Source organism: Ambystoma mexicanum, chromosome 14 (genome assembly GCF_040938575.1).
Source record: "Ambystoma mexicanum isolate Mex_15411 chromosome 14, UKY_AmexF1_1, whole genome shotgun sequence".
Lineage (NCBI taxonomy): Eukaryota > Metazoa > Chordata > Amphibia > Caudata > Ambystomatidae > Ambystoma > Ambystoma mexicanum.
The window spans coordinates 439,432,254-439,446,952 of record NC_090940.1 but is presented as its reverse complement, the minus strand read 5'-3'; the positions used below and the strand labels follow the sequence as shown (position 1 = coordinate 439,446,952).

The following is a 14,699-nucleotide window of genomic DNA, read 5'->3' as shown; positions in this document are numbered from 1 at the left end:
AAGGGGAATTTGGCAGTATGTCGAAACCCCAAAACACCTACCCCTTCCAAAAAACCTTTGACTGGCGAGTCGTGAGGCGACTCTCCTCGGAGGAAGAAAGTTAAAAGATCGAGATAGAGGAGTGGCTCCCACCACTCAGTCGTCGAGGAAGTCCAAAATGAGGCACCATAGGTCACCTTCCTTGACTTCATCGTCGGACACTTCCTCTGAGAGGGTATCTTGTCCCACAGAAAAAAATCCACTGCTGCCGAATAGGAAGCGTTTAGAGCAGAAATGCAGAAAATATTTGAAAAGCTCAAACCCATGGCAAGCCATGCTCCTACCGCGCCTTCCAAAGATGCCAGTATGGAAAGGGCTCAACCTAAATCCCACGCACCCTTGAGCCCGGGACGAAGGCCTTATCCTCATTGAGAGCCATCAAGGCCTTGATGCAATGACAAGTCATCGAAGGGTCAGTTGAGCCGTAAACATAAACACAAGTCGAGGTTGTCGACCCCATCAAAGTCATGGACGCTGGCTGCGCCTTCGACGCCAGCCAAGCCCTCGACATCAACGTCACCTTCGACACTGATGGCATCGAAGCCAGCTGTGCCACCAATGCCAGCTGTACCGTTGACGATGACCGCCCCATCTAAGGCTATTGCGCCATTGAAAAAAGTTTTGACGACTCTGCGAGCATCGTATCCACTATTTATCAAACTCTTGATGCCTTAAATAAACGTATATGCCTTTAACAAGGAAAGACTATTTTAAGTCCCTTACCTCAATATATGTGTATGACGAGAATAAAACCTCAGACAACAATGCACCCTTTGGTCTTTAATTTGGCACACCAAATGTGCCTGAAAGTTTCATTTCTGAGGAGTCATGGTTGAAAGACCTTTATGATAATCTACAGATGGCCAGTGGGGTGGACACCTCACCTGATCTAGATTTCGCAGGACCAGAGGCTGGGGAACATGCTGATGCGTCATATAGATAGCTAATGTCCAAGGTGGTGGAATATATGGGGTGGAGTAGGCCTCCGTTACCATTTGAGCAGGATGATCTGACGGACATCCTAGATAAGAGTCCACAGACAGATCCTATATTACCTTTAATTATTGCTATCCAAAAAAGGGTGGCGGCGAATTCGGATACACCAGAAACCAATCCGGTTGTGAATACAATATCTGACCAAGAAATACAGCCCTTCCAGTAGTGACCCCGACTATCTGTCTAAACACCCCACTCCAGAGAGTCTGGTGGTACAGGCAGCTACCGCAACGTCTAAGCAAGCAGCTTACCCTACCATCCCTCCAGATAGGGACAACAAAAGAGAAGATGGATGGGCAAGGAAGGTATTTTCTACAGGGAGTAGGGCGCTCAAATCAGCTAACTCCACATGGGCTCTTGCAAAATGTTCATTCAATCCATGTGACTGCATTTCCATGGCGGCAGAACACATTCCTGAGGAGGATGAAAGAGGGAGGTTCTTGGCCATAATTAGGGACAGCAAAGAAGCCATGTGTGAGTCTCGTCAGTCAGGTCTGGATTCTGCTGACAGCATCAGCAGAGCCATGTCTACTAACACCATTATACGCAGATTTGCGTGGTTGAGGAAGTCAGGTTTTGCACCGGATGTGCAATCCAGACTTCTCAACATGCCCTTTGATGGGTCTCACCTTTTTGGCAACAAGTTGACAAAAGTCTTGAGGTGCCGCTATTAGGCAGCCTCAGCCTTTCCACCCTAGTGGACAGACTTGGAGGGGTAGATCTTTTCGCTACTACTCCTTAGTTGGAAGAGCAAGAGGAATGGCTGGTCAAAGAGACCAAAGAAAGTTCCCTCGTGGTGGACGAGGGAGAGGTCCTAAGCCAGCTCAAGCAGGGGCGTCTTTACCATCTGCCACAGCATCAGCCGCCTCGAAACCTCTCTGAGGTCTTGAGTCACAGTTCACCAGTGGGGGGGTTGACTGTCTCAACATCTAGACAAATGGCGAGACATTACTTCGGATGCTTGGGCATTGGAAACCATAGCCCACGGGTACTGTCTTCCTTTTATACAGAGACCTCAGAGCAATCCACCACAGAGCCACTCTTTGAGGATTCCAGATACGCTCCACGTGCTGGACATTTGTAACCCTGCTAGAGAAAGGCACTATAGAGCCAGTGCCTGCAGCGCAGAGGAACAAGGGATGGTATTCTGCATATTTCCTAAAACCCAAAAAGGACGGAGGACTGAGACCCATCTTTCACTTGAGATACTTGAACAAGTTCCTCATAAAGGATAAGTTCAAGATGGTCACACTTTCTCAGATCCTTCAGGCCCTCAAACTCCAGGATTGGACGGTGTCATTGGACCTGCAGGATGCCTATTTTCATGTGCCAATCCATCTCAAGCACAGAAAATGCCTGAGGTTCGTAGTTGGCTGTTCTCATTATCAATTTCGAGTTCTGCCATTCGGGCTAACCTTCGCCCAAGGATTTTCACCAAACTTAAGGAGTCTCAGGAGAAGGGGGATTCATGCCCACCCCTACCTGGATGATTGGCTGATCAGGCCACGTTCTCCCGAACAAGTCCTGGATCATCTCAACGTCACCTGCCACTCTCTTTACAGACTGGGCTTCTCCATCAATTACAAGAAGTCCCATATGACACCTTCTCAAAAGCTCCAGTTCATCAAGGGCTGTACTGGATACATCCTTGGGAAAGAGCTCGCCACCCGAGGTGAGGGCTCAAGACATTCTACAGATGGTCTCCAAATTTCAAAATGCCCAGCGTCTCCCGGCCTTTGATTTATTGAGGTTGCTCGGCCTCATGGCATCCTGCATTTTTCTGGTGCTAGAAGCCCGCCTGTAAATGACATCCCTTCAATGGGCTCTCAGTACTCAAAGATCCCAGTTCTTAGGAAAGATGTCAGACCTACTTCAGGTTACAAGCAGGGTCACCCAGGATCTTCTGTGGTGGGCCTGTGACAACATTCTGAAGGGAGAAACCTTTTGGCAACCATGGCCAGAGATAACAGTAGTGATGGACACTTCACTCACAGGGTGGGGAGCCCACACCAACAATCAGACAGTCAGCCGTCATTGGTCTCCATCAGAGTCTAAACCACATATCAATGTTTTGGAGCTGAGGGCAATCAGACTAGCGCTAAAGGCCTTCCTGCCCTCTGTGTGGGGGAAGAATGTCCTGATAATGACAGACAACACAGTGGCCATCTACTACCTCAACAAAAGAAGAGGTGTAGGGTGCAGAGCGGCAATGCAGCTCTGGTACTGGGCAATTCGAGAAGGAATATCTCGATCGGTAGTTCACCTAACCGGAGAAGCGAACACGGTGGCGGACGCTCTGGGCAGGCAGAGCACAGTCTCCCATGAGTGGGAACTAGCTCAGGAAGTCCTTCAGGAGATCTTCACCCTTTTGGGAACCCCTCAAGTGGATCTGTTCGCGACCAGTGTCAACCAGAAGTGCATAATATACTGCTCCAGGGAATTTCCCCCAAGAGGAGCTCTAGGAGAAGCGTTCATCTAGGAGACTGGGAGTTTCCACTCCTGTACATGTTTTCTCCAGTCCCCGTTATTCCGCATGTGATCAGGAGGTTGAGAAAGTTTGGGAAATGCATCATCCTAGTTGCCCCGGATTGGGCCAGGAGGACGGTATACCCGGACCTTCTGGACATGTCCATCTGCCCTCTAATACGTTTTTCACTAAGAGAGGACCTTCTCTCGTGAGAGGAGGCTCACGTTCTCCATCCAGAGGTCAAGACACTCACCCTTCACACATGGTTTCTGAGAGGCTGAGATACAAGGATTGGGACCTCCTGGATGAAGTAATGGAGATTTTGCTTTCGGCCAGAAAGCCAGCAACAAAGTCTTTGTACTGTTGCCATTGGAACAAAATCTGCAACTGGTGCAGAGACATGAATGTAGACCCTTTTATGTGCAAAACACCTGAAGTGTTATTCTTTCTACTATCCTTAGCCAATCTGGGGCTCCAGGTTGGAACTATTAAGGGCTATCTGGCAACGCTATCCATCTTTAAGCGCTCATCTGAAGAATGTTCATATTTTAAGATTCCACTGGTGACACAGTTTCTAAAGGGGCTCACCAATGTGTTCCTCCCCAATTTCATTTCCAGGTTCCAATTTGGGACCTTAATCTGGTACTAGGATTTCGAATGTGTGCACTCTCTGAACCTTTACACTCATGTCCATTAAGGTTGTTAACTTTTAAAACCATTCTCTTGGTAGCTCTAACTTTAGCCCGTAGAGTGAGTGAATTGCAGGCACTTTCATCCAAGCCACCCTTTACTATCTTCCATAAGGATAGGGTTGTTCTGAGGGGTACGTTTTCATTCTTAACCAAAATCATTTCTGATTTTCACTTAGGGCAGAACATTGTTTTACCTTCTTTCTATGCCCCACTTCATCCTGGTAAGGTGGAGGAGAGATTGCACAGGTTGGACCCTCGTAGAGCTCTGAGCTTTTATATATCTAGGCTGTCAAAACATTGCATTGATGATCACATTTTCATTGGCTATACAAGCCACAAACTGGATCACACTGTTACGAAACCGACCTTATCCAGGTAGCTCATTCTGGCAATTTCAGAATGTTAGACTGGCAGGCAAGTATCCTACTGAAGGATTAAGAGCCCATTCCACCAGGGGCATGGCTACCTCTACAGCACTGCAAAGGGGTGTACTGATAAAAAGTATTTGTGAGGCAGCAACGTGGTCTATTATTCACACGTTCACAAAACATTACTGGCTGGAATCTTCCCTCAGTTAGGATGGAAGCTTTGGAAAAGCAGTCCTGCATTCAGTTCATGAAAACCATTAAAAAAAACAAATTCTTACTCCCTCCACCAAATCTAATACTGCTTTTGGGAGTCTATCAAAGATGAGGAATACGTGGGAGGACACAATCCACTTGAAGAACAAGTTACTTACCCCATCTACCGTTCTTTCGACTGGATGTTCCTCCCACGTATTCCTCATCACCCTCCCAACCTACCCCACAGTAGAATTTCTCATGCTATTACAGCTTTTGCTCCTTAATAGTTCAATACGGTCATTCCCGTGGTTATGCGGGTATTTCTACTGTAAGAAAAAACCAAACTGAAGCCAAAGGGCGCTGTGCATGCTATATATGCCTTCGATGACATCATCTTTGAGACGGAGGTCCTCAAACGACATTGAGTCGACTACATTGATGCATAGTGCCCCCTGCCAAAAAGAAATTCCAAAGCAGCTGAAGCTGGATATCGAATATCAAAGATGAGGAATACGTCGGAGGAACATCCAGTCGAAAGAACGTTACCAGGGGTAAATAACTTGTTCATCTACCTGAAACCCTCTGCTTTGTCATGTTTTCCCTCCCTGCTCCTCCCAAATGATTTAACATAGAAATGAAAGTAAGTCTGTGCACAGATGATGTTTGAGGCTCAGCAGTAGATAGGACTTCTTTATTCACATAGGTATATCTAGTCATCTGATGAGCATAATATATCTCCTGGAAATGGGCTCCGCCCATCAAGCCATCGTCTGTGGGCACACATTCAAGGGCAACTGGCACTCATGAAACAATCACGCTTAATATTCACACAGGGTTCAACATGACATCTGAGTTATGACATCACACACTCATGTCAGTCACACAAGGGTGACGTTTTAAGATACCACAATGAAGGTTGATATTACTTACCACATATACTATACTGTGATAGACTCCTTGAAGTGTGACAATTGTTCTACTCTTTGATAGATTCCCTGCACTCGTATATGTCCCATGTACTCTTTTAAGGTCCATAAATTGTGATGTTTTCCCTGTATTGGTACCTCCTCTCCATGGTGATGATGTTGTTTCTGCACTGCGGGGGACTCCCTGTACGTTTTTAGTTTTCTTGTTCTATTATATAGGCCCTACACTGTGATGTTGCTCCTTTACTGTAATAGAGTCCCTGTAGTTTGGTGGACTCCCTTGTCTCTGGTACAACCCCTCAATAGGATTCTCCTGTAGTTTACAAGCTGTCCTGATTCTTTAAACCTTTCTTTTTAAATCCCAGATCAAAGAAAGCATGAGGGAAGCCAACAGGCAGCACAAGGAGTCACTGGCATGGATGGAGCACAGATTTTTTGAGGAGAAGGTAAGTTTGGGAAATAATTTAGTTTGGTTCTCAGCCCTTACTGGTGGTTTTAGTTAATTATAATAAGAATTGTCAAAGCAAGGGCATGGCCAAGAAGGCGACCTGTCAACAGTAAACCCACAACTCTCTGGTGCCTGAGTCCTTATATTTGATATGCTATATGCCTTCAATACATCATTCACGGCTAGAATTGTGGCAATTTAATTTCGGGGTGGATAGGTGGCGCTACGATGCACAATTACTGCATACGACGGATTGAAGAGGGCAGGGGGGCAGGATAGTAAGAGTCCTGGGTCCAGACTGAGGTGTGCTGTCTATCAGCAGAGGGTGGTGAGTAAAGTGCCCGCGCCCCCCACCCCCCCACACCCACCATCCTGGCAATTTAGAGCTCCCAGGCACTTACTGAGAATTCCACCTGGGCACAGGCTTACGGACGTTCCTTGTTTTGGAGGAGATGAGACTGTGTGAGGCTGGTGTTCCAGGCCCCCTACTTCTGTGGGGGAAATGCTGATGCTCCTTGTTAGTATATACATCGAATTAAGCCATCTGAGTCAACTGCAGGATGCTAAGGGATCCACCGGACCTATTGTCATTCCTCTGTTCTTTCTCTCACATCACTGAAGTTATGGTAGGGCGAGCCCTATTTTAATTTGGGAACATTCCTATTAAAGTGGAGCTCCTGATATGTAATTCAATTACAGACCTCATGAGGAGTCTAGTTGGTGGTACTATTATGCATGGTCAATAAACTAAACGTTGCTTGTAATAAAGTTGAATTTTAAAGGCGGAAACCAATGATTGGTGTTTCCTCCATCTGATTATGCCATAACTTCACATAAATGTTAACACCTTTACCTCATCATTCGACTGGCCTTGGCATGTGACCCAGTATGTGTGCTGGGTCTTAGGCTTAGTTCAAGCGGTATTAGGTAAAAAGACCCGAAAGGAAAACAAATCGATATAGAAGGGCCTCTCTGTGACCACCCGGAGCAGTCTTTCTAAGTTGAACTGTCAAACCACAGTGCCGGGTAAGTGTCTGTGTGCGTGTCTGTTTGTGTATACCTGTGTGCAAATTCTTGTGTGTATGCAGGGAGGGCGTGGGGGGGCATGGAGAAAAGCAGGGCTCAGGCGGGTAACCCCCCTAAAATTACAAAACAAAAGGCCTTGTTCATGTCCTTTTCCCACTTTCTGGGGGCCGCACAAAATCGACCGATATAAATCGGTCTTTTTTATGTTCGACTTTCAGATGCGGAAAAATGACAGAACCGTTTGTTGTGTACGCCTTACGTCCCGCTACGCGGTGACGTAAGGTGCCATCAAAATAAATGCCCCACCCCCACTACCCGTGGGCAGTTCCGGGCGCTTCAGAGCACCAGCGTGTCTGTGTCTCTTTTCGCTCCAGCTGGAGCTGCGCAGCGAGGCTGTGGCGCCCATGGCCTCACACTCTCTGCTTCCCGCCGACGCCTCGGTCGGGAAGCAGAATACAACACTGTTCAAGCAGATCAAGTCATAAATCCATATATCATGAAATCCTTTACATCACTACATTTGCTCCGCTTCTATGTAGGGATAGAGAGAGGTTGTGGCACCTTAGCACAGCAAATCTTCTTCTGACCCTCAGCTAAAATAGAACTGTGTTTTATTTACATAGATGATTATGCTGCAGCGGTTTAGGAGAAAGGTGTAGAAGGCATTTTTTGGTGAGGTGGTTGTCGGATTGAGATTTATTTTAATTTCTGAAGTTTATGTCTTCCAATCGAGGTATATTAACAAGTAGACACAAAAATAGAGGGCTGCACAGACAGATATGGAGGTTTAGTGGAAACCACAGTTCCCACTAATTCTGAATTCAAAACCCTGATATTGGAAGGATATAAGGTGCTGGATGAGAACGTCAACACCCTTGGATTTTATGAGACAGGACATGAACAAAATCAGGGATCAAATGCATATATTGATTTTACCAGTATTTTAGCAAATTGTATTGTTTCAGGGAAATTACGAACTCTTGGTTTAAATTTGCTCTTTGCACTCAGAAACCTCCATACATGCTGCTAAATTGAATAGTTTACATTTGTTTGGCATATTACCAGCAGTTTTACTTTTAAAACTCTGTGCACTCCTATTGACTGAAGAACTACATTTCCCAGCTTTACTGTAGTTCGTCTGCCCTTTTCCTTTCCGGCAGGTGTGACAGTGCTAGTGCGGCGGCAAGGAGGGCTTGGCGCACTATATATAAAAAATAAAAAGGAGCCAGTTAGTGCTGGTTGTGCAAGATGGTGCAGAGGCTGCTGTCTCACTGTGCCAGAACTGTCCACAAGGAACTTTTTCCACCAATCCTCTTTTACTGTAACGCAGGGTAAGGCTCTCCCGCTCCAGTGCTCTACCCATTTGTTTTGTAGTGCTTGTGAGTGAGTACACATACCTAGAACCCGTTACCAATCTAAACGTGCCAAAATCCTGGTGAAATATCAAGCGCTTGGACTTCTCCCTGTTCCTGAAATAAAGATGGAGGATGATACCTTACGAACAAATCCCCTTCTTCCTCTCCTTAAACATCCCTACGTAGTCATATTCAGCTCCTCTTGATAGAGACCAGCCTATTTTAACGAAAATCAGTACCAAACAGAGAGGGTTGAGAAACAGCTTGTCTTTCTGCCAAGACACCATACTATTGATATCAGCCCCTCTCCGGGCACAAACTATCAAGATGAACCTCTCACAGACTGCATTAAGACCCTCTATACCAACCCAGATATCAGAAGCGATCTTAAGAAGTCACCCCTTAACAACTCACTAATTATTTTCCTTCTTAACACCCGATCATTAGTCCAACATGGGACTGAGGTCAGTGAGCATATTATCATGTACAAACTTGACCTGCTTGCAGTAACCAAGACATGGTTACACAATGCCGCCCAGATCTCCGTGGATGACACAGTGCCAACGGGATATAAAATGTACAGGACAGACTGCATCGGGCAACAAGGGGGAGGAGTTGCACTCATTATGAAACAACTCTTCGATTGTCATCCTATAAACATCCCAGATCACGTCTTTCCTGGGCCCTAGAACATCCAGAGTGGCTGTTGAAACTGCCCAGGCATCCCCCATATCCTCCACATATGGAGTAGCACAAGGATCCTGCCAGTCTCCAATATTATTCAATATCTACATTAGGCCACTACTTGATCTTCTCGATAGACTGGGTGTCCAGTATGTGAACTACGCAGATCATACCCTGGTTCTATTCGAGTTGGCTGGTACAAATTCTGTAGATGCCATTGCCTTGAATGGGGTCTACATGGAAATCCAGACTTGGATGGCGTTCAATACACTGGCATTAAATAATGAGAAGACAGAGCTTCTCATTATCGCTGTTGGTCCACACTTAAAGAAACTTGACACTCTGTATTCTCACTTCTCTATCTCTGGTAACCTGAGCCCTGTCAGAAAATCTGTAAAACCACTGGGGGCCTCATGATGAGGTTGGTGGTAACCCACCGGTGCCACTGATGGGTTGCCGCCAATCCCGTAACACTGAATCCGGCGCCTGATTTCCGGGTGCCACCGGGACATTACAAATCCCGGCGGCGTGGGAAATCAGACGCCAGATTATGTAAATCCCCATTCCCATGGAGTCCCAGAGGACTCCATGGGAGTGGGCAGATGGAAGCACCGGCACCGTTAGCAACGGTGCCGGTGCTTCCGTGACGACTCTGCCTACTGGGGCCGATGTTCCCGGCAGGTTCAGACCTGCCGGGCGCAGTGGCCCCAGCAGGCAGAGTTGTAGTGTGGTGGCCTGGAAACAAGGGTGCTGGTAAGCTTACCGGCACCCTTGTTTCCAGACCACGACCCTTGTAATGAGGCCCTGGGTGTCATCTTTGACGCCAATCTATGTATGAAACAACAAGTCTCACAAATTCGCTTTTCATGCGGTTGTGTGATTAAATTACTTCATCAAATCAGACCCTACCTCTCCATAAAAAATAGATCCCTGCTGGCCACTGCATTAGTCAAATCACGGTTGTATTACTGTAACAGCTTGCTTATTGGTGCATCACAGTCAAATCTTCATTGCTTACAGACCACCCAGAGAGGAGCTGTTAGGGCTATTTTTTTACTTTCTAAGCACAGTCCCATCTCCTATTTCAGAAAGACATTGCACTGGCTACCAATCAAACAAAGAATCGGCACAAGATCGTATCCCTTACTTACAAATACCAGAACTCGACCGCCCCCCCCCCCCAATTCCTAATCAAAACGCTTACCTTAAGACAACCTGCAGAGGTGTTGCGTTCCAATGAGAACCACACTTTGAACCAAACACGTTACTGCCTGAAAATATTTGGCAGGACAAGCTTTGAAACCCATGCGCCACAGGAATGGAATGCTCTTCTACCCACTGTAAAATCCTGACCTTCACTAGCGGTTTTCAAGAGGACTATTAAAACCGTTGCCTTTAATTCTGCAGACTCATCTCCCATCCTCTTCTTCCGATTCCCCCGTTTGAGCCCCATGTATCTGTTTTTTGTGTGCCCTGAGGCCCATGGGCTTGTAGCGCTTAAGAAGAATTAAAATAAATAAATAAGCGCTGGAGCATTGGCTATCAGATAGTGAAAACGTGTTGTTCCAGTCAGAGATGTACACCTGTGCAAACAGGATCACTAGCACATGTTAAGGAAGCTAAACGATCTTGAGTACAGGTCTAGGAGGAACAACATCAGACACCTGGGCCCAGCATAGGCAGTCACCCGATAACATTAAAATATTCCTAGAACAATTCATCCAGACTCTATTTCATGAGTCTGAAGAACTGCCGGATAACTTAGTTGGGGAGGCTCATCGCACAGTGACATGAGGGCCAATTCCCAGAACTGCTCATAGAAACATGATGCTCCTTTTCATACATTATCAGATTATGGCCAAAATACACACTGCTGCAAGGATTAAAGTGGACATTAAATACAATGGGCCCCAGCTAACCCAGTAGTCAAATTATAGAACAGAGACCCAGCAGATTAGGCAGTCTTTCAATGACATTACGAAGGAACTCGATGATACAAATGTATCAGATATGCTTTGTACCCTCCGGCCAAGCTGCAAGTTGACATCAACAGCAAGAGACAGTTTTTTATAAATGCCACTAATGTGATAAAGTACACAGAATTAAATACTGGAAATAGGTTACTTCCTGTGGACAGCTATAGTGCTTTGATATATTTCTTCACTCATGGGTAGCAATCTGTTGGTGGGTGGCTCGGATGCCTTATGTTTTTCCTTTGTTTTTTTTTAAGGCCTGCTGTTGATGGGCTAGCCTACCCCACAGACTGAGCAAGTATGGGGGCTTGCTAAGCTCTTCTTTGGGTCGGCATGGGCTTGACAGTATTCAGCATATATGTCTCTGTTCTTATTTTACGGATTGGGGTGATACATGCAGGTGAAGAAGCAGTACATGCTCAGGCCATAAAGCATGAACAACTGTGGTTTGGTGTGGGAGTTGCAGTTACACAAATGGGGCACAAAGCAATTTATTAGATGGATGGCATAGCTTATATATCTTAGGACATTAAAGGAATCAATGGTGTTGTCAAGAGGCAAAGAATGAACCTCATAAGGAAAACTAAACAATCCAACTGTAAAGGTGATGCATGCCCAGCCAGTTTAGTGAAAGACTGTGCGGAATCCTTAGCACCATTTCTGACTTCCTTCATTAATGCCTCTTTCAAACCCAACACAGTTCCTGACTGTCCTAAGGAAGCATGGAAGCACTTCTAAAAAAAACCTAGCCTAGACCCTCAATCACCCAATACCTACAAACCTATTACCACGGTCCCATTTCTAGTGAAAACTTTGGACAAAGTTGCCTACGCTCAAATTCAGCAGTTCTTAGAAGCAAACAATATCTTGAGCAAGAAGCAATCTGGGTTCCACCCAGGCCATGGGACTGGGTCTGCCTTACTGGATCTCAAGATCCAATTTAGCGACATAATGGATAAAGGCAAGCCTGCACTTCTCCTCCTACTAGACCTGTCGGCGGCCTTTGATCTCGTCGACCATGACGGCCTATGCAAACATCTTTCAAACTTTGCTAATTTCTCCCCATGGAGCTACAGCATGGATCTCCTCATTCCTTAAAGGGAGACTTATGAGTGTTTTCTCTGATCAAGCAAGCGCAGCACCCACCACCTTACACTGTGGTGTCCCACAAGGATCCTGCACCGCACCCACCCTATACAACATATTCACCCTACCTCTCTTCAATAACTTGGATGATCGCGGCATAACATATACGAACTATGCCGACAACCCCCAAGTCCTACTCCCTCTCTCAGGCAGCTATAACCAGGATGCAGCAGCCTTAGACAACATATACTCAGACATTTAGACATGGATGGCAGTGAATGGTCTATGTCTTAACTGAGATAAAACGGAGATCCTCGTGGTAGGCTCCAAGCACGCGCTCAACAAACTCGATCCACAATACAAGGCTTTCTACATCGATAAGGTTCCTATGACTGTGTCACTAGCAGTAAAAACTTTAGGGGTTTTTATTGACTCACTCTGGTTCTTCTGTGTCTGCAAAGTGGAAAGGTGGTGCCTTTGTAACTTCAGTTTCTTCCAGTCCAACATCCTGATCTTTTCATTATAGAAGCCCTCCTTGTCAGAAGCACATGCTAGGGTATTTTTAAATTCCCAGAGCCCACTGGTCCGGCCACCTTCCCTTCTACCGGGTAGGGATGAATATTCATTAACATCGTGTAAGGGCTGGCCTTCTGGCTCAGCTGGACTAGGCCTGGTTAGGTCCGGCTCCCTCATGTTTCCCTGTTCCTGAAAACTGGCAGTTATGATGTTAGCTGCACCTTGCACATATGAGGTGGTGAGTCGGCTTGAGGTCCCTGGTAGAGAGATCATCACTCCGTGGTCGGAGGATACCTTTCCATATCCTTACTGGTCGGGGTGCCTCAAAGCCTGTTTGTATTTGGCTATTTCATTTTCCAACCTCTCACATTTATTCTTCTCAGCCCCTATCTCTTGGTGACATTCAGTGGCCTGAGACTCCTCTCTGTCAATGATGCGCCAAGTCAGTGCCATCGCATCCTCTGCAGCACTCACCACAAAAATCATTAACGCAGTCAAACCCTATCTGTCGACCACCAGCCGCCTATCAATAGCAAGAGCCACAGTTGGGGCGAAACTTGACTATTGCAAACCCCTACTCTTGGGTACGTCTGCAAAAAACCTCCATAGGCTACAAGTTACACAAAACAATGCCCTTAGAGCTGCACTGTGCATCCCCAAAAGGGAACATCTCTCACAGGCTAGGAGAGATGTACACTGGCTACCTGTTAAAGAGCGTATTCTTTTCAAAACTATGGCCTTCAGACACAAGTGCCTCTCACACACTGCCCCTCCCTACCTATCAGCGATGTTTTTTCCTGTCACATCGTCTAGACCCATTCGCTCACACCACGCTAACGTGATACACATTCCCACTTTCAAAAGAACCAAAGCTGGAGGCTCCAACTTCCAACACCTAGCGCCCAAACACTGGAATGCTCTACCCACAGCACTCAGAAACGAAGCTTCATACATGGTATTCCGTAAAGCCCTTAAAACTAAATTGTTTAATTAATCTGTAATTGCTCAACAGCTATCACACTGTTCCACTGTAACCAAGGAACACACTACTAACCCACTCTGTTAACATATATCTCGAATGTATGCCTGTATCTCAATAATGTCTATCACTGTCTTCACTTTCATTTATCTGTACCTACTCTGTAACTAGGCAAGTATACTTTAACAGCGCCACGATGCCTAAGGGCCGTTTTGTGCGCTATACAAATGGAAATAAATAAACATTTTAAAAAATGTGTTCTTACAACAAGACACAGAGGATCAATTATCTCAAAGTTGAAGGGATGTTTTATTCCTACTTCACTACTAGGAGAGCTATTTCTTGGGTTGATCCATTCATAACCTTTCAGTTGTTCTACTGCTTCTCTGACATGAAGGGCATATTTGCTGGACTGACGGGGAAACTGTATAGCAAACCGATATTCATACTAAACATATATGCTGCCAATGTGGAGGATACATCATTTAAACAGAAAATTACTGACCTGATCAGGTAGCATTTAGATCATATGTGCTTTGGTAGGATACTACAACCAAGGATAAGTCCACATTAAATGTTAGGCCTGCGAGTGCCACTTTTATTTGTTATGGTGGACTAGTAACTGGTATGGTGCATGAATCACAGTGACACACATTCTATTCACCTTTACATGGTACATCATCCAGAATAGATATACTCTTGCAAAGTACATCGACATGCATATATGAATAGGACTCCCTGTGATCATTCATCACTCTCAGGATATGTCTGTTCCGCTGGGGATAAGTCTCTGATTTCCATGTGAGGTATTCTGGTTGCCTCCTTATGAGTTGTAACTTTCAGTACTAAATTGAGATACAAGATTGTGGTGTTTTTCTGTAGAAATGTGTGTTTGGTTGAATCAATTGGGAATGTTTGAGAGGCCTTCAAAGTGTATATCAGGAAATGT

General features: G+C 45.7%; 1 protein-coding gene across 2 annotated transcripts in view; it reads left to right on the top strand.

Moving 5' to 3' along the window:
- The window catches only part of BBOF1 (basal body orientation factor 1), a 441,525-nt gene that overhangs the window by 184,950 nt on the left and 241,876 nt on the right, over positions 1-14,699 (top strand). For both annotated transcript variants that reach the window (XM_069637643.1, XM_069637642.1), the window contains exon 5: positions 6,049-6,129. In XM_069637643.1, coding sequence (XP_069493744.1) covers positions 6,049-6,129 — 81 coding nt within the window. The remainder of the gene's footprint in view (positions 1-6,048; positions 6,130-14,699) is intronic.